The following is an 18,723-nucleotide window of genomic DNA, read 5'->3' as shown; positions in this document are numbered from 1 at the left end:
TCTTTTCGTTTTTGCTATCAGTGATTCTTTTTTTTTTTTTTTTTTTTCCCTTTCTTCAATTTGTTTACTTCCGATGCATTCTGTGATCTTGAGGATTAAGATACCCAGAGTTAAACTTCAATCAAACTTTACGTTTATTTCAAATCATTAAAAAGAAGAACTTTAAAGGTAAAACTGGGTCACCTTTAGATACATACGGTAGTTAAATTTTGGTTACTGTGACATGCTAAATTAATGCACCATTTCTGTAGCTAAAAGGAAACAGATGTAAAAGTCTCCTTAAGTACAGTAAAAATCGGACTGAAAACCCTGTAACCAGTAGAGGAGTGAACAAATCATACCTAAAGTGGAAAAACTGAGAATACAAAATATATTTCTTTTATTGTCAACTAAGCTCCCTTTATGTACATGTACTATATACGTCAACTGGATGAAATAAATTCTGCCGAGATCTTATGTTTTGTGACATTTTTTGTTTTAGCTAATGTCGAGGAAAGCATTACCGACTGCGCGATGAAGAAACTGCCAACAGGTCAAGCGACACTCAAAAGGCTATTTTACCTGCCCACGATATATAGCTGAAAGATAATAAAGCATAAAATGCATGCTGGGATCGGTAGAACCGAGACAGCTTTCACTCCTTCATCTTGCATACTTTTCTGTTATCAGCCGAACTATTAAAGGACTGAGGAGTCAGTTTGGATAACAGAAATATACATTTTGGAAGATTCAGTTTATTGACAGCGGGTTTTCTGTATCCTTACATCCACAGGAACCTCGTCACAAAATAAAGAAACAATTCAATTATAGTAAATATCCCTTTTGTTTTTAAATTTTAGTCTGTAGTTGGGCCAGCTGTTGAAGCAGATGTCTTTGCACAGCCACCTCAGGAAGAAGATAAGTACGTTTTGTTAACATCAGATGATGTGGAAGAGCGTTGTACGACAACGTCCCAGTCATCCCAACAAAGCGTTCCAGAGGCGGAAATCAGCATATTGTTTGATGAAATTGAAGAACAGCAAATGAAAAGGCAGATACTAAACAACACCATTCTCACGTTGGCCGAGAGGAAACCTGTGCTGATCACCGCAATAAATATGCACTGAGTGACCCAAGTCACACCAACTGGCAGGGTACATATGAGCACGAACATGACATCAACTGTGAGAAATGCGAGTCCTTTGAGGAACTTTTCAAGGAAATTGAATCTGAGATAAACCGTGTTAAAATTTCAAAAGGGCAGAGATGGCAGTTAAGCCACGAATGCGAACTATGCATGATGTCTATCCGGGATTGGAAGACGCATTTGCTTCGCACTGTAAAACAAGAAGAGGGAAAACAATATGTTCTTCATCAGCTTGATTTGAAATTATGTTTAGTCGTGATGGACTGGGCCATGAAATACTTCCCACAACGTTACAGAGAGCGGATGGGTGAGTTCTTCGGAAAAAGAGACCGCCGTTGGCTTGTGAACGCTCTGATCACGAAGCAGGTGCAGACATTTCAAGTTGAATGCTTTGTTCATATCTTTGATAACTGCACGCAGAACAGCTTCGCTGTATCCTCTATTATAGAACATCTCCTGAAAACCGTGAAGAGTCACCCCAAATTGAGAATGCCTATCTGAGATCTGATAACGCAGGTATTGTATTATATTGTATTGTATTTTATTGTAATCAGACAGGACATGACATGACACTTGGCATAATGACGCACTACCCACAAATAGCAGAGCTAGTCTCGGCGGGTAGTGTGTGGACGCTAAGACATCTAAAATAAAATTCGGCTCAACAAACGATTCAATAAATATACAAGAAACAGAAATTAGATATTAAATCAGTAAAGCAGAAATGACAGTATGAGATAAAATACAGAAACAGAAACACATGACAATAAATAGAAGAACACATAAGTTATACGCTACTATTAACTGGATTTAACTTTCGACACATCATTGATTATTCGTTCGGCAGGTTGTTACCATAGCGGATTTCTTTTTCTCAGTTTTCCACTCATTAGTCAATGAACCAGTGTAAAGGTACTGCGTTATAATTCCTCAGAGCCTTCGTCAGGAAAAGACATTTGAGATCGAAAGACGGCACAAATGAAGGCACATGTACGACGATGGGTCATCACTGCAGAAGACATGAAGACGGCGCTCGAGTCGAATGGAGGGGTAAAAGGAGTCAGGGCAGCTGTTGTTCAAGTAGACCCCACCAAAGAAAGTACTGCTAACAAAATACAAGGCATCAATCTCCTAACTAACTTTTATTTTAAGAAGAAAGGAATACGCGTTTAGCGAGCATTCAACGATGGGCCTGGCAGATTTTTGTCTTATAGTTACTTAGAGGTTATTTCACAGGGCGAAACTGGTTCGAAAGTTCTGAAGGAGTTTAGTCCACGTAGCACCAACCTTGGTTCGGTAAGCCATACGCCAACTCTAAGAGGCGAAATCTTTTTTTGCTATGAGAGCATCTGTGTGCTGACATTCAAGACTCAGCAGGAGGCGGGGGTCCACATGGACACCGGAAAACATGTGTGTGCAGCTGATTGTGAGTCAGTTTAGGACACAGCAAGAAAGAAGTAGGCCAGCCGAGTTACAGAGGTACATGTGGCGATAGGGGAAACACAACGCATTGATTTTGAGAAAGCAGGACTTTCAAAAACCATGGAATGTCGGAGTGAGGGCTGGGCTCTGAAAACGACTAAGAGGGTTCCAAGAATGCAAGAGAAAGTAAAGATCTTTCTTATACAGAAATTCAGCCAAGGTGCTGCTGTGGGGCAAAAGGCCGATCCAGCTCAAGTGGCCAGAGAGATGAACTGTGTTAGGAATGGTAGTGGAAAGCTACAATTTAAGCTGGAGGAATGAAGGACCGCCCAACAAATAAGCAACTTTTTTTCACGAACGTCCGCGATACAGCGCGAAAGGCTGCCTGATGAGAACCAAGAGGAAGAGTTTGCAGATGAAGACCTTGAAGCCCTTCAATCAGAGGACTCTATTCAGGCGATACGCCAAGAAGTGCACAAGGATATGGAAAGTTCTGAACACCCTATTCAGCTCGAAGCAGTAAACGTTTGCGCACTTTTGCACGCCGGAAAGCTCAGTTCGCTGAAGGTAGAACAGTTGAGAGAGACCTGCACGGCGTTAGAGCTGCAAACAGCCGGTAGCTATTCAAGAAAACGGGCCTACACCGAGCCATTAATGCTTACGCTAAGTCTCGCTCATATCAAAAATAAGCATGTTAAATTTGTATAACTGGTACTTAGAAGTAGTTGAGTGTTGACATCCGCGATCGACGTATCCATATACAGTTTATAACTGTTCTAGGACATTTTTCCCATTTCATTTTGTAATAGGGTCACTTGAGAACGATATGACTACTAAAAACACTAATTTTTAAAAGTGCACATTGCCTAACGTCTTTCTAACTGGTTTTCAGTGCAGCATGTTTACGTGATTTAGTACACTCTATGTAACGAAGACAAGATTGTTCCATTTCTTTAACAAAAGAAATGGCGCAAGGAGTTAAGTGAAAAGGACCTAAATCGTGAATTGGGATACGTCTGTGTCATACAACTTTGGATGATATTTCGGTTTATTTATACGAATTAGATATTGATCATATGATACTTTACATTACCGGAAAAAAGTGCTTGCATGCTGCAATGTCATTTATTGTGTACAGTTTCCGCGTAATTTAATTTCGCGGGGAAAAATTAAAAAGCGATTTTGGACATTTTTAAACAGAAATTGTGTCAAAGGAGTCTCTTGTGCCTATCAATAAATTATTTTTAATGATAAAAAAGGGTACGGATTGTTATGAAATGGTACAGAATCAAAAAAAGAAATAACCGCAATTTTGAAAAAAAAATGATTTCAAAATCCCAGAAATCCGTTATGTGGCTAGGCACAAGCTACCTGCCAAGATTACAAAGCTTTGGAAAAACAGTCATTTGACTTAAAATTTGTTTTAAAACACCCATCATGTTAAAATGTGGTAGATAAGCTTAAAAAAAGAAAAGTACTGCATACCAGATGTGTTGGGAAGATTCATTTATAACACTCCCAAGTTGACCTTTTTCGAGTGATTTTAGGGGGCCCCTGGGGCAAAAGTGGAGAGGTGGTCAATCTCGGGAGTGAAAAACTTGACATTTGTCTAAATACCACGAATCTCAATCTTATCAGATTGGTTTTAAATGCTGCGAGTTTCAGGAAAATCGGCCAACCCCCATCTTTTGGCATTGCTGGGTTTTCTCTGACAATGACACTCAAGCGGAATATGTTGTCGGACATGTATACCGTCTAAATTACAAGTTACTGTATAACCTGCGTCTTTATACTCATCGCATTCAACATCATATGCGAAACGTCTACTTTACACTTTTTGACTCAGGTAACTGAGTAAATCTCCATCTGCAATATGACCTTTTATTAAAAACTTGATCTTTGGATAATGCAATTCAAGACTTTTTATTGGCTTAGCCATTATGGTATATCAGCCAATATACCATAATCTACAAATATGGGAAGCGTACGTCTCAGCTTAAAATTAAAAGGAAGCTAAAAATTTAATAAAATCTAATAATTTAATTTAATGTTCTTAATAAAACAACTATTCCACTCGCGCTTGTTGGATAAGAGATGATTATAGCCAACTCGGCGCTACGCACCTGTTTAGCTATCTATCATCTTATATCCAACGCGCGCTCGTGGAATAACTGTTAATTACTAATTCGTCAAAGGATACTGTCAATCCTTTCTGGCACCAGTCGATGGCTTCTTGATAGAAGTGAAGCTGGACACATGCACTGGCCCCTTAAAAAGAGGAAATTGGATATTTACAATTATAATTGTAGTTAATAATTAATGATTATTATTCTACCCATTGCATATACTAAAAAACACTCATAAGTTGTACTTTTATAGTCAACTACGGTACTCTCTAATTATGAAAGTGGTCAAAATAAAATTAAGACTCCAGACCGAGTAGGAAATACACGCCGGTAAAGAAATGTAACAAAGACCGGACTAGTCTTTTGATGACACTATCAGTACTTACAACTTGAACGTTAAAACACACCTGACTATAAGGATTTCTTGATTAATATTTACGGTTAAAACTTTCAGCATGCTCAATGGCCGACAACACGTCAGTCAAACCCAAACAGTAGAGAACGTCGATATTGAGTGAAAACTAGGCAGTCTGAGACTGCATGTGGCTACTGATACAACATATTTTTATAGAAATAGAAATAGAAACAGAAATGGAGATTGTATAATAGTGATAGAAGGTAATGTGGTTCACATGCAAAACAGAACACCTTTTGCATCCCACAAGTACCCTGTTCCAAATGAGAAAGCCAATTTAAGAATGTAGTGACTAATTGACATTGAAACAATAATCAAATGGTAACAAATAATCATATAAAAAGGAATAACAATGATACAAATGGTAATTATAATTTCAAGGGACTTGCTCAAAAACCTCACGGTTTCTCTATCTTCTGGACTCCAATAATTATTAAACCACAATTCTTTTGATTTTGCCTGTTACTTATTTCATTGCAATTCCATTTTAGCGAGACTTTGTTTTATAAAACAGGGCATTCCGCGTTTTAGGATATTCTGTCATTGCATTTTTATAGGATATTCCGTCATTCCATATTTTAGGATATCAGACGTTCAGAAGATGCCCATTCCCTCATTTCATCGAATAGGGTCACCCCAAAAACAGCATTACTGAATCGAAGAAATATTGCTTTGAATTGAAACAATGGATGTTTCAGTAAACAAATAGCGTATCTGAATTGTCAAACAAGAAGTTTGAATAAAAAATAGCAAGTCTGACACGAGGTTTTGAATTTTGACACTAAAAACGCCTTAAACTCAGGGTATCGTATGTCGCATTTCACCATTTTCAAACGATAAAATGGTTATGCTCCCTCTTCCAAGACGAGAAATTTTTGCTCATAGTTTCTATAATGTGCAGATCACACCTATTTAGATATTTCTGCAAAGAAAACTTTTGTTTTTTTCGTAGTTAAAACACACGTCGGCGACATGGAAATTATTTGAGATGTCTATCGTCTTTCGTAGTGTCACAGCAAGTACTGAATACATAGATCGCAAGTGACTATAAGCCAGAGATCCCAAATGGAGAGAACTCAACTGTGTATCGAGTGCGAATGTAGAACTAATACGATACTCGGAAAAGGAAAAAACTTTATATAACAGCGGGAAATATTGGGTAAAAATTGGGTCACGTTGGAATTTCAGTGAAAGTATAGTGCGATCGTCCTGAGAAGGACTTGTCGGTGGTGGTGACTGACGTTTCAACAACCTGTGCGGAAGTTATCATCAGAGTCAAGTGAAAATTTCTTGTTAGTAGAATGTACTTGGTCCAGTTCGTGTTCAATGAATGCTCAGTTTTGCCGTGATGTTCTTGGCTGTAAGACTCAAGTTGCCTAAGTCGGTCCTGATTGGTCTGTTTCGATCCGTCGGTAAAGCTAGGTAGTTCTGTTCAGTTCGTTTGTAATGCTAATTTCGTGAATGACTTGTTTGTATGGTGTCAGTAGTAGCTGATACCTGTTGCGGGGAGTCTGTGCTAAGTTAGTAAACCAGCTTTCCAAAGTCAGACGTTGAAAGTGGTTAGTGCGGTAGGTTAAGCACCGCCCAGAGTCCCAGCTTATAGTGTGGCTCGTAACTCGATGATGTTCAGCACAGTGATTGTTGGCATCATGTTTCCATATAAACCGTTTGTGATTAACCAGCACTCGTGAATTTTTTGAAGACTACAAACTCCACGCGCCCTACGGGCTTTGTTAGCCTTTGAAAAATTTACTCGCGCAGATTTATCCCAAATTTTTCTCGTAATCATGTGATTACCTATAGACTCAAAGGGGTCCATCACAATTAAAGTTGAAATTGAAACCAATACAATTGGATTGTTTAACGGTTTAATAAGACAATGTTGACTCTTAGCACTAACTTTTTGCCTGCATGGTCACTTGGCTTGTAGTACAACCCCACAGTCATAAGTAATAGATAATAAAAACGAAAAAAACTTCTGAATACCTTAGGAAATGCAAAGAACTTACCGGTTTCTATGGCTTTAATAAAAGTTGGTTCCAACTGAACGGAAACTGTTGCATCATCCAATGCTTCTTGATAATTACCTAAGAAAATATTCTCGAGTGAGTACGTTAAGTACAATCCTCTATCCTTTGGAACGGGCATAATCATTTCCACATCGCTCATTGGACACACCAAGCTTGCCAAGTCGGCGATAAATTTTTATTACCTGACTTTATCTTACGGGAGGATGTGATGCGAGTTCCGAACAGTTTGCCTACGTATATCATGTTGGCCGTTTGTTTTGATCCAATAGTTAAAGGCTCACCTCCTACCATTGGTTATAACGGGTATGCGACACACTATCTGTTAGTCCAGCGGTATACTAATTGATTGGGGCAGTACGGCCAGTAAGCGTGAAGCTGGTGACAGGGCCATGCAATGGACTTGTGTAAGTCAGTACTTTACTAAACTTACCTCCCAATCACATCCATCGGACCTGTCTGACTTATACTTCCTCTGGCACTACTCCCTAAATTGGTTAGGTTTCCCATCATGTTATCTTTATTGAGGCTGCGTAATTCGACTCGCAAAGAAACAAACGCGTTCCTTCACGCACACAACCGGAACTGTAACCTATTGTATTGAATCCTTGTGAATGCAGGTCTGGTATATTAGGAACGAATGATCAATTCTTACCCAAAAGCAAATGAGCTGCTGCCCTGTTGCTATAGAGCACAGCGTTGACTTTGATGTCTTTGCAATTCCCTTGCAGTCCCGCCGTATAGAAGTGTACCGCGTTGTCGGCCTCTCCTTTGCTGTACTCGTTATCACCTTCCTTCAAGTAAACCTCTGCTATCGCTAACAGAAAAGCAGCAAACATCTATAATACACATCATAGTTCAAGATGGATGCAAAAGCTATCTTTTCGAGATATACAGTTCATTAATGTAGTTTGGAGAGTTGTAGTTTGACCGAGTTTTCAAAAGTTAAAGTTGTGTTTTTGACAAACAAAGTGTTCTACGCCTTTCCTGTTAAATGATCGTTAGTCGGTCCAAGTCCCTTAGCATCTCCCTTTGATAATGAGGGTGATGAGGATGTGGAATTCTAATTAATTTGGCTATTTGGGCACCATACTGAGTATGTTGTATATATTCTGTTTATCATTCTTACCTTTTAAATTAGCATCATCAAATTGTGATGTACTGTCTGACGGTAACTCAGCCTGAACGTCTATTGCTTCTGAGAAATATTCAGTCAAATATCGAGGTTATCATACATTTTAGCCATAATATCTTAGCTAAATATCTATAGGCTCTGTGGTGCAACGTTTTAGAACAAGGTTAAGGTGAACTTTGTTTCAACCAACAGTTTCAAAACCAACTTTGCCATTTTCATTCGATGGCACACCAAATACGATGGAACGTTTTTCCAACATTGAATAGCATTGGCAAGAGGATTTAAACCAACGTAAATCCAGGTGTTCAGTGGAAAAGTGGTCAAACTCTATCTTAAGTGTTTCACACATCTTTTTTCATCGATGCTATAACTAAAATGTAGTTTGCGGAGAAATAGTATTTTTTTAAAAGGTACGCTGAATAATAATGATTTCTAGTCCTGTGCCACGGAACCGACTAGCTATTTTATTAAGCAGACATCCCATATTCAAATCGATCTTTTCAACAAAATATACTGGAATCCAATCAAGACGGGAGTGAAAGGAAAAACAAGAGAACTAGGTAGGGAATATAGAAAAGGAGATGCAGACGGTGGCAATAACTTGGTGAGAGGCACTGAGGAAAAGAGCGAAAAACGTTCGCACTGGTGGTTCCTTGTGCATGACTTTATGCGCCCGAGGGCAAGAAGAGGATAAACAGCACTCTTTATAAGCTGAAAGGGATTGAATTCAATCTTCCGCACACTCGCAAAAACAAACCTCCTTAGAAGTTATCAGCAGTTGGTTACTACTTCTAAAGTATTCTCTCACTACTACAAATTTGGCGTGGAAATAAATTTGCTTTCGGTTTGAGAACTCGACACTGTAACAAGGCAATTAATCATACAAATAAGTCTAGTTTCCGTACCTGCCTGAAAATCATCTGCTAAATTTATTTTCAAGTCACCAGATCTGACCTTACGTTTCTCTGTGGCTAGAAACAAAGCATTACGTTCATGTTAAAACCTTTACAGTTCAACAAACAAGAAATTCAATGAGTATTTCCCAAGTGATTCTACTTTCATTTTTCATCATGCTTTAGCGAAACCGTCCAACACTGTTTATCTCAAGCTACAATCTGGAAATGATAATTTTAGGAAACTTTAAAAAAAAAAAAAAACAATCAATTGTAATCTGTTTTCTCTCTTACCGTCTGTAGATTTCCCATCATTAATGTTCACATGACCACCTTCCGCCATTGCTGCAAAAGAACCAAATTTTAACTTTGTATTATCAACTACTGGCTCGATCCTCCTCAGTTGGATATACTACGCTGATACCAAGAATAATCTGGGGCTATCCTAAAAAGAAATCCAAATTTTAATATTTATATCTGATTAGTTTCAGAGAGTATATCTTAATTAACAAATAAGACAGTTGAGGATGCCACAATAGGTTCTCAAAGAAACTTCAAGGCTTTCATGGAAAATGAGATTCCCAGAGAAAGAAAACTCAGGGAGTGCATTTGGGGAATTAAGACTATTGTCATTTATCTAACCTGGTAACATGGAGTATGAGCCACAACTTACCTCTCTTATTGGGCGTAAACAGAACCCACTTGGCGACTTAGCGCTAGAAGAGTTACATGACTTGTCAACCTATAGAAAAGGCACACGCTCTCTTAGTGCTTAACAGCAACACCAATCAGCCACAATCTGACCAACGGTTGACAAATATGATTATAACAGCCCAAGATTCAATCATGTTTAAGATACCAAAACATTTTCCTGAAAAGAAGAATCAGGCCTGTACGGCTCGTGAAAAATTCCAATATTCCTAACTGCGAGGATTGCTTTCATATACATTTCTGAAAACCGCAGTGCACATATATGAGTTTCATATATTCTCAGTTATTGACTCATCACTTCACGAGTTTCATAGGAACCAACATAACGACCAGCTTCCAGTTGACTTGTTAGCTCAGTTGGTAGGGTACTGCATTGGTATCACTGAAGTCATGGGTTCAAATCCCGTGCAGGCCTGCATTTTCAGGCCCTATTTTTGGTGCTGCTAAGTAGCGTTCATTACTGCGAGGATCGCTTAAATATACAGTACTTAAAACTGCAGTGCACACATATGATTTTAATATATTCTCAATAAAGTAACTGATTTTATGGCTCCAATGGATAACGCACGTGCACCAGTAATTTTTAAATGTGGGGAACGTTTCACAAATACTTTCAATTGTACTAAGAGTTCGTCAAATTAAATTTTGAGTTTAAGCTCTAACCTGGGCACGACAGATTGATTTTTAACCAGAAAAGGAAAAAGATTCCAAGATTCGCTTTCTGAAAGATTCTTAATAGGAAAGGTTCACTTGTTAGCCGCTTTCGCGCAGAGGATTTTATGGGACGTGTAACGCCATCCCGTGTATCAAAGGTCTATCGAAAAAAGATCGAGATCGAGTTGCCATGAAACTGAAAAGAAATACTCTTTAACTTCTCTCCTCTGCATTGTGCTACAGCTTTAAAAGTGTAGGTAGAGTGGCGCATCGGAATTTTTCACCTTCCAAGTGTAAAAGCGAAATTCTTCGGGGCTTGGGGGCTCTCCTCGCTCATAAGACCCTAAAGGAGACCTGACGACGTCACCTATTCATTATAAAAATCTTCTTAGCAAGGCTCAAAGCCGGAATATAGAATGCAAAAGAATATATACCTAAAGAAAACTGCAGACAAAAACTTAGGTAAATTTTAAGACATGTTACTGGAATTACTTAACGATAGATTCGTGGCGGTATTTGTAACAACGTATTCAGATCAGCTGAGTTCGAAGGCCATAAACACCTCCCCTGCAACCAGATCCTCGCCTTGTATTGAACCATGTGTTACTTAAAAGTGTTCTTATAACAGCCTAACAGAAGGGAATATGACATGTAACCTCGCTTGAAAGGATCCATTTACAGGCACTACAGTGTGCTTTCTCAAACGCTCTGGAAGTTTGAACATCTCAAGCTTAACAGGGAAATTTCCCCCAAAGTGAGAAAAAGCGGGTTCCCCTCCATTAGAAACTGAGACCAGAACTCATAACGTCACGCATTCCTTCACAAAAATCAGAAATTTTTGAAAATTTTCTTTTGTAAGCTTATTGCTTATTAAATAAAATGTAAAAACAGTTCCTTGTTTCGTGAAAAGGCCTCGCTCGAATGGTTAATAGTTTTAACCAAGGTAATATTGTAAATAGATAGCCTGGGACGCTTTTGTTTTTACTGAAGAGTTTTTACCGATTTTGAAGAAAGGTACTACTACTACTGTCATTTTTGCGAGACTGGAAAGGAAAACTTTTTAACTTGGTTTAGCTGGCAGTGTTCTTTAAACTCTGCCCTAAGGGTGCAATGAACTCAAGGTTTGATCTGAACTAAACAAAATTTGTTATTCATGTGCGGTTTCCCACGCTCTATAGACGATTGCGATTAACTTGACCCTGCATAAATTTAAATATATTCTTACCGAATTACAGTTGTTGAATGCAATCAACGTCCTCGACTCTTTTCCGAATAATACATTACAACAAACACACACCAAAACTTCCGTTTTGCAGGACCATGGAAATATTCAACTGCAGCTATCGAAATGAACTCGCTCAGACGCAGACGAGGTTTGACCTCTCAACTAAGGGGGTTCCCCTACATTTAGAAACTAAAAGCGGAAATCCTTTCGTCATGTGACCTTCTTCCAGCCGGATAATTGTTAGGTAAATATTCCCCCATGAACTGCTTACTAAAATTTTACTTCAAATAGAAACATTGTGAAAAGAGCTTTACGTTTCTGTATGGGCCATTTCATTCATATTTGGTTTACAAGTAGGCGCTGGTTCATGATTGACAGTTACAGACTGATGCTGCCATCCGGAGTTAATAACTCATCAAAAAGGTGTTTATAATTCCTAGACAAATGGGCAAGGTTACAAGAAGAAAAACTGTACAAAATGAATTTACAGACAGCAAATGTTTCACAATTTAATAAAGAAAGGTGAATGTCAGAAGGTGTTCGGTTCCCCTAATTCCTAAAATCGATAACGCCCAAGTGTATGCCGTGCTCTCAAGAAATAAGTTCAGTGCAAGGAGTTGTTTCATGATAAGTCATTAAGCCTCATCTGAACATTTTCGTCATCAAAACTACGTTATGGATACAAAAACCTTTTTTGTGTCGGTCCACTTTGACTGCTTAGCGACTGATGCGTAAGATAACCATTGACAAAACTGCAAACTACACTACAAGCACATCTTTGCTTTACACAACACAATATTTTAAAAAGAAAACATTTGCATTGACAGAGCATAAATGTTTGAGATTGAACTCAATGAATAGCTTTTCCAGCTTTACTTGTAGATTCTAAACTTGAGAAGTTAAGTGTCCAAGCAATATTTCTTCAACTTCTAGTCGCGCAAATTTCTGTTTTTATCTGCAAGAGTAAATGGTCAGGAACCCGAAAAAGTAATTTTGTCCCGCCTATATACCTGTTTATTCTAGTGTTATGCAAAGTACATGTGCAATGAACACAAGGTTTGATGTGTTAGGACTGATGGCAAAAGACACAACTAAATTTGTTTTTCATTTGCGATTTTCTTCGCTCTAAAGACGATTGCGATTAACTTGACCCTGCATAAATTAAAACTTATCCTGACCATAATACCGTTGTCGAATGCGATCTACGTTCCCAACTCTTTACCGTACAATATTCTTTCCAATAAAAAATTTTTTTCTTTCGAGTGGCCCACCCTTCATCGTTAGCTGACTTAACACCGCAATTCATAGATTCGTTCATAGAAGGGTTTTGTCAATCGACGTAATGTTATGAATTTGCGAGTATCTGTAACTGCAACTATGTATATGTCAGTGAGTTAACGGGAGTGACAAGCTAATCAAATCTACTCGTCCTACTACAGCCAAAATCTCACCCACGGCGTTTCTTTTTAAGTTTCGTCCATCAGTCCTATATAGAGGATCTTGGAAACATCTAACTACAGCTATCGAAATAATTTGCTTATCTGAACCTATGTTTGTGGCGCTGAGTTACTCGGCGGGAAGGCGAAATTATTTTAAGAATCACATCTATTACAAACAAAATCTTACCTCAGCTCTTCCGAGTCCTTTTACTTTCGGTTACCAGCGTTAACAACAAGTCAAAAGAGAAAATCTGACGCAATAAACCCACAGCAAAGGTTCCGTTTGAAAGACTATGGAAATATCCAACTCCAACTATCGAAATGAACTCGCTCAGATGCACGCAAGGTTTGACCTCTCAGGTGAGGGGGGTTCCCCTACTTTTGAGAAACTGGAAGCGGAAATCCTTTAGTCATGTAATGTTATTTCAGGCCGATAATTATTAGATAAATATTCCGTTGAACTGCTTACTGCTCTTTTACCTCAAATAGAAACATTGCGAAAAGTGGTTTAAGTTTTTTCCGCCGCGGTCATTTTACCAACCGTAAGTGCAAGACTTTGGATATATCCCAGTGCAGCTATCGAAGTATACTTGCCTGGAAGTAGATCTTTTAAAAGGAAACATTTGCATTGAAATAAAATAAATAAGGTTAAGATTTAACTCGAAGTATAGCTTTCCCAGCTTTACTTTGGACTTCTGTTTCTTTGTCAGTTCAGCGTAGTTTTTAACGATTCGTAGCGATTTCAACGAGGTCAGCCATTTTCTTTTTGTTCGTTAAACCTTGGACTGATTTTTAAGTCTTTGAAAGCAACCTTTTTACTTTTAAAATTCGTCAAGTGCTCACTTCTATGTCATCTAAAAAACATGCAGGAGTTACAAATATGTTTGGGAATCACTAAATGCAAACAAAGTGGAGAACAGACACAGTGGACATCATGGGTTACATGATATCATTCGTGTCCTCTTCGTGTAAGGCATAGTTAGGAGATGAGCTTATAACTTCGCCTGGAGTAAACTATCCCATCGTGCTCGAGATATTTCAAAACTCATGGGCCGACAGATGTTATGTCCACAATAAACTGCAGAATGTGAGCAAACAATCAAACCAACCATTCATGCAGAGAAAAGTGAAATGAACATGTGGTTTGCAGTGTTACCAGTGATAATATGGGATGTAACGACATAAAAATAAATAATAACTTTACTCTGTAAAGCGACCATGTATCTTCTATAGATCCCTAAACATGTTAGCTCAATTCTCTTTCCGGTAAATTCATCGCCTAGGTCTATGCCCGATTGAATTGAAAGTGGGAAGGTAGATCTGAATAAACCTAACGCAGCGCTAGCCAATTTCTCATCTTCGCCGACTGCGTATTTTGCCGGACAGTCTCTTCGCCGAGAAATAGAACATTCTGGGCAAAATTACACTGCTAAAGAACGTTCATAGACGCGATGATACTGTAAGCTGACGAAATTCACCTACTTTTGAATTCAAACGAAGAAGGATTTTGCTAAAGAAGAAAAGAATACGTAAAATTCCGAACATTTATATAAATTGCACCAACGGTTTGTATCACTGAGTTATAGAGAGGGCGAAATCACATCTACGACTACCGAAACCTTACCTCGACGTTTCCGAGTTCTTTTCACTTCCCTTTACCAACCGTAAGTGCAGTTATCGAAGTATGCTCGCCCAGACAGAAGGGCGTTTGAACATTTTGAACGTCAAAAGGGAAATTTTACAACATTTTTAGGGGATCACCCCTACTTTTAGAAACTGAAAGCGGAAGACTATTATGTCACGAAACGCTTAAATGAGATACAATGAATATATGAAGTTCATATATTTTGAACTGCGGTATTAGATACGCCTGATGTACGATCCTCGCAGTAGATAGCGCTATTTAAGCAATAGCGAAAATCAGACCTGAAAAAAATCAGGCAAGCCTGTACGGGACTCGAACCACTGACCTCTGCGATACTAGTGCAGCGCTCTACCAATTGAGCTAACAAGCCAATTGGGAACAGGCCGTTAAGTTGATTCGTAATAAACCCGTGAAAGTGATAAATGAGATACAATGAACATGTGAAGTTCATATATTTTGAACTGCGGTATTAGATACGCATGATGTACGATCCTCGCAGTAGATAGTGCTATTTAAGCAATAGCGAAAATCAGACCTGGCCTGTTCCCAATTGGCTTGTTAGCTCAATTGGTAGAGCGCTGCACTAGTATCGCAGAGGTCAGTGGTTCGAGTCCCGTACAGGCCTGATTTTTTTCAGGTCTGGTTTTCGCTATTGCTTAAATAGCGCTTTCTACTGCGAGGATCGTACATCATGCGAAACGCTTAAAGCTAGCCAATGAGATATTAGACCTTTTCAGCTTCATGCGTCATAGATTGGTCACGTGGTCTAAATTCGCTGCTGACTAAAGTCACCTACTTTTGATTACTATCGAGGAAGGATTTTGCTAAAGAAGAAAAAATACGTATACTTCCAAATATCTGTAATTGCACCAACGGTTTGTATCACTGAATTATCGAGAGGGCGAAAGGAATCACATCTACGACAATTTCAGTTTGTTTACTTGCTAAACTGGCTAGTGGAAATTAAAAGCTTCTAACCAAAACTGAATTTCTACTAGTCTGTGGTTAGTTGCCTACCATCAGTGTTGAGCCCTGTTTGTAGAGGTTGTGTTCAGTCTAACCAGCACCGCAAAATATATCAAAATTTATGAAGAGTGATGTGTAATGGTCTTTAAAGGAAATAACTGTGTACACAACTGTTGTAACAGATCTTAGACAAAATACATCATATCCATTATCTTTTTCTAATTAAAAATTAGATCAGGAGAGATTTCTACCATGCCTAGAAATTAAAAGCATATAATCCAGTTGTTAAGCTTGAATGTGGAGTAGGTTACAGATTGGAAAACGGACTGATGCAGTAGGGTAATCTCCAACAGCAAGATTAAAATTAGTGGGGGCTAAACTATATTTCTAAAAGGGTACCAAATGTTACATACTAAGAAAAATTATAAATTGCCTTGAGTTTTTATTCAACCTCGAAACCTGTTTAACCTTAAAATTTGTGATGATTGTTGACATCTTTTTTCATGTACAGCTTAAAGTGATCTTGATGGTTAATTGAAGCAATTTAGGTTTTAACTGCAATCTTTGCTTCACATAATAATTGTTAGGAGTGACATCTGTTTAAAGAATGCCCTTGATTTTGTGTCAGGAAATTCCTAAGTTTAATATTCAGTATTTACTTTGACTCTATTATTATAATTAAATCATATTTCTCTATATATAGTATAATAAGTGTATTGGACAGTGTTTTCCCTCATTTTAACTATGACAGGTAAAAAAAAAAAATTCAAACTGATAAAGCAAACTTTTCTTTTTACTTGTTGAATTTTCAAGATTTCTCACTCTTTCCTAACTGAGGTAATAGGCGGATTCATGCTGACGTCATTGTTTACATTTTTGCTCATTTGCATATGGCTTTGCGTAAAGAAGGAAGCATGTTAGATACAAATTGACTTCAGGCAGCTAAAGAGCTAGAAAACCTTAGTACAGGGTGAAATTTGTAGCTCTTTGAGTGTCATATTCCAGGAGAAATAGTCCATCAAAAACTGCAAAATTTCTGGCTGGCAAAAGCACTAATGAGCTCATACATTCTATGTAAAATTTTGAGTTTTTAAACCCGTGTCGCACAAAAAGTATTCAATGCATCAGGCTTGTACTCATTGGCCGAGTTAATCGTACTTTGACCTTTCGATACTCAGAACTGATTATTTTGAGCTCCATCAGAAACTGAATTGCTTATGCTAATGAGGCAAATATTGTAAACAAGGATTCCCCTATACTACAGGTGGTTAATGTTGCTTGTTACCCACGTGAAAAGGAGAACACTGTCACAGAACAATATTTGTTTAAACAATTTGATTTTTATTGTGTGTTTATTTTTTCCTCAGGTAGTGTTTCCCTGAGATCCCTAGAGATAGAGGGACTCTTCGGTAACATAATGTCTGGTTATATAATGGACAAGATGGTGCATGGTTGATATTAGCTCTCTGTAATTCATAATTGTACGAGAGGCTTATTGATGTACAGAAAATGGGGAACCATTTTTCTCTGTTAGGGTTGTCTAAAAAACTAAATTTATTTGTCAAGGAAATTTAAGGAACCAAAGTATTCTGAGGGCTGTATTCATTAATTAGTCTTTTGTCCCAAACATTTGTATTAAAGAAAGGATCATTTATTTTTATTATTTTCTAGGTTTAATTTTGAAGCAGGCCTTCTGACAATACATAGGAAAACTGGAAACATATAAATATGAGGTTATAAAAAAAAGAAATTAAAAAAAAGCGTTTTGGCACTCCTGTCAGAATTGTAATCCTGCAGTTACATTTATTAAATCCCTAAACCAGAGTAGCATCAAACTGTGTCTGTTTTTCTAACCAGTTCACCTCTTGATGTGTTGTCAGTGTCTGTATCAGTATGGAACCTCCACACTTCCAGCCCCAGAGTTCCTCTTATGATTGACTTTGCATTCTTACAGTTAGCCTGTTTGTATCTTTTGCACACAGCTGGGATATCTTCTGCTTCATCACTGGTATAGAGGTATATGATAATTACTGCTGCAACTACTAAATGTTAATATTGCATTATTAACCCTTGCAATCCCTGGATTGACTAACAAGTAATTTCTCTCCACAGTATCGATACAACATCACTGAGCAGGAACTTTCTGAGAATAAACTAAGAAAAATAGCAACAATATGAATTAAGAAAAATGTGTGGTAGACAACAAGGAGAACTATCATAAATACTGAACAATTGGGGGAATCATAATTTTGAAACGGTTGGATTTTATGTGCTTAAATTCTCTCAGTGGCGAGGTCTTATATCAAAATAGTCGGTAGGCGTCTCGGAAAACTGTCTCCAAACACCTTAAGCTGTTTCTACGAATTTTCGAATTTAGCTCTTACACAGGCATTATGCATCTTCTGATAGGTCAGAAACCGATCGTTTACAATGCCAGTAAACTAATAGAAATCTGAATCATCAGACCATAACTCAGCTTGTCGTTTTCCATAACTGCTTCAGACCTGGTGGCTCCACAAAATCCATTTTCTTACCTTATTAAAGAAGGTTGTCTTTGGTTTGGACATTCGGTTTGTATTTGGCTTAATAAACGTTTAACGTATGTTGCAGTGTAACCATATTTCGCATCTGAGATGAAATCAAGATGGCAAAATTCACTGAAATATTAGGCTCAAATGAAATAATTTGGTTACTTCTCTCTCCCTATTCTGTTCATCACGCCCTATTCGACATGATGATATTATCAGCGACCAAATGTCCTCCGCCAAACATGTTAGGATGTAATTTGCTAAGTATGTTGCAATTGGAGGGAATTAGCCGCGGACCGCGCCACGCCCAGCAAAAGGCTGAAAGGACTCTCGAACTTTCTTCTTTAAAAGAAATATATTGGTTCTCTGATACGCATTCAATTCTATTTGCATCCAATTTTAGTTAATCTG

The 18,723-nt window shown here is 38.0% G+C and overlaps 2 protein-coding genes and 1 long non-coding RNA gene across 17 annotated transcripts in view; 1 reads left to right on the top strand and 2 right to left on the bottom strand.

The window, feature by feature from the left end:
* LOC148738220 (uncharacterized) overlaps positions 1-14,965 on the bottom strand; it is a 30,386-nt gene extending 15,421 nt beyond the window's left edge. For 2 of the 9 annotated variants that reach the window (XR_015996982.1, XM_088750140.1), the window contains exons 1-8: positions 14,798-14,964; positions 9,818-9,886; positions 9,439-9,489; positions 9,157-9,222; positions 8,246-8,314; positions 7,772-7,933; positions 7,099-7,176; positions 4,749-4,816 (exon numbers count right to left, since the gene is read on the bottom strand). Coding sequence is in view for 7 of the 9 variants with exons in the window: in XM_088750140.1 (XP_088606266.1) it covers positions 4,749-4,816; positions 7,099-7,176; positions 7,772-7,933; positions 8,246-8,314; positions 9,157-9,222; positions 9,439-9,487 (492 nt within the window). In the remaining 2 variants the exon portion in view is untranslated. Of the gene's footprint in view, positions 1-4,748; positions 4,817-7,075; positions 7,177-7,771; positions 7,934-8,245; positions 8,315-9,156; positions 9,223-9,438; positions 9,590-9,817; positions 9,887-13,360; positions 13,509-14,797 lie in introns of those variants that run through there. The other 7 variants (XM_088750145.1, XM_088750144.1, XM_088750141.1 and 4 more) reach the window with 7 other exon arrangements.
* LOC148738207 (uncharacterized) overlaps positions 1-18,723 on the top strand; it is a 214,876-nt gene that overhangs the window by 62,657 nt on the left and 133,496 nt on the right. The gene's annotated exons all lie outside the window — the stretch shown is intronic.
* On the bottom strand, positions 25-4,742 carry LOC148738221 (uncharacterized). The gene is made up of 2 exons (XR_015997029.1): positions 1,982-4,742; positions 25-1,582 (listed from the first exon to the last, which is right to left on the bottom strand). It is a non-coding gene; the product is annotated as an uncharacterized LOC148738221 (long non-coding RNA).

The sequence above is a fragment of the Stylophora pistillata genome, chromosome 2, assembly GCF_964205215.1.
Source record: "Stylophora pistillata chromosome 2, jaStyPist1.2, whole genome shotgun sequence".
Classification (NCBI taxonomy): domain Eukaryota; kingdom Metazoa; phylum Cnidaria; class Anthozoa; order Scleractinia; family Pocilloporidae; genus Stylophora; species Stylophora pistillata.
This window is presented reverse-complemented; position numbering and strand designations above follow the sequence as displayed.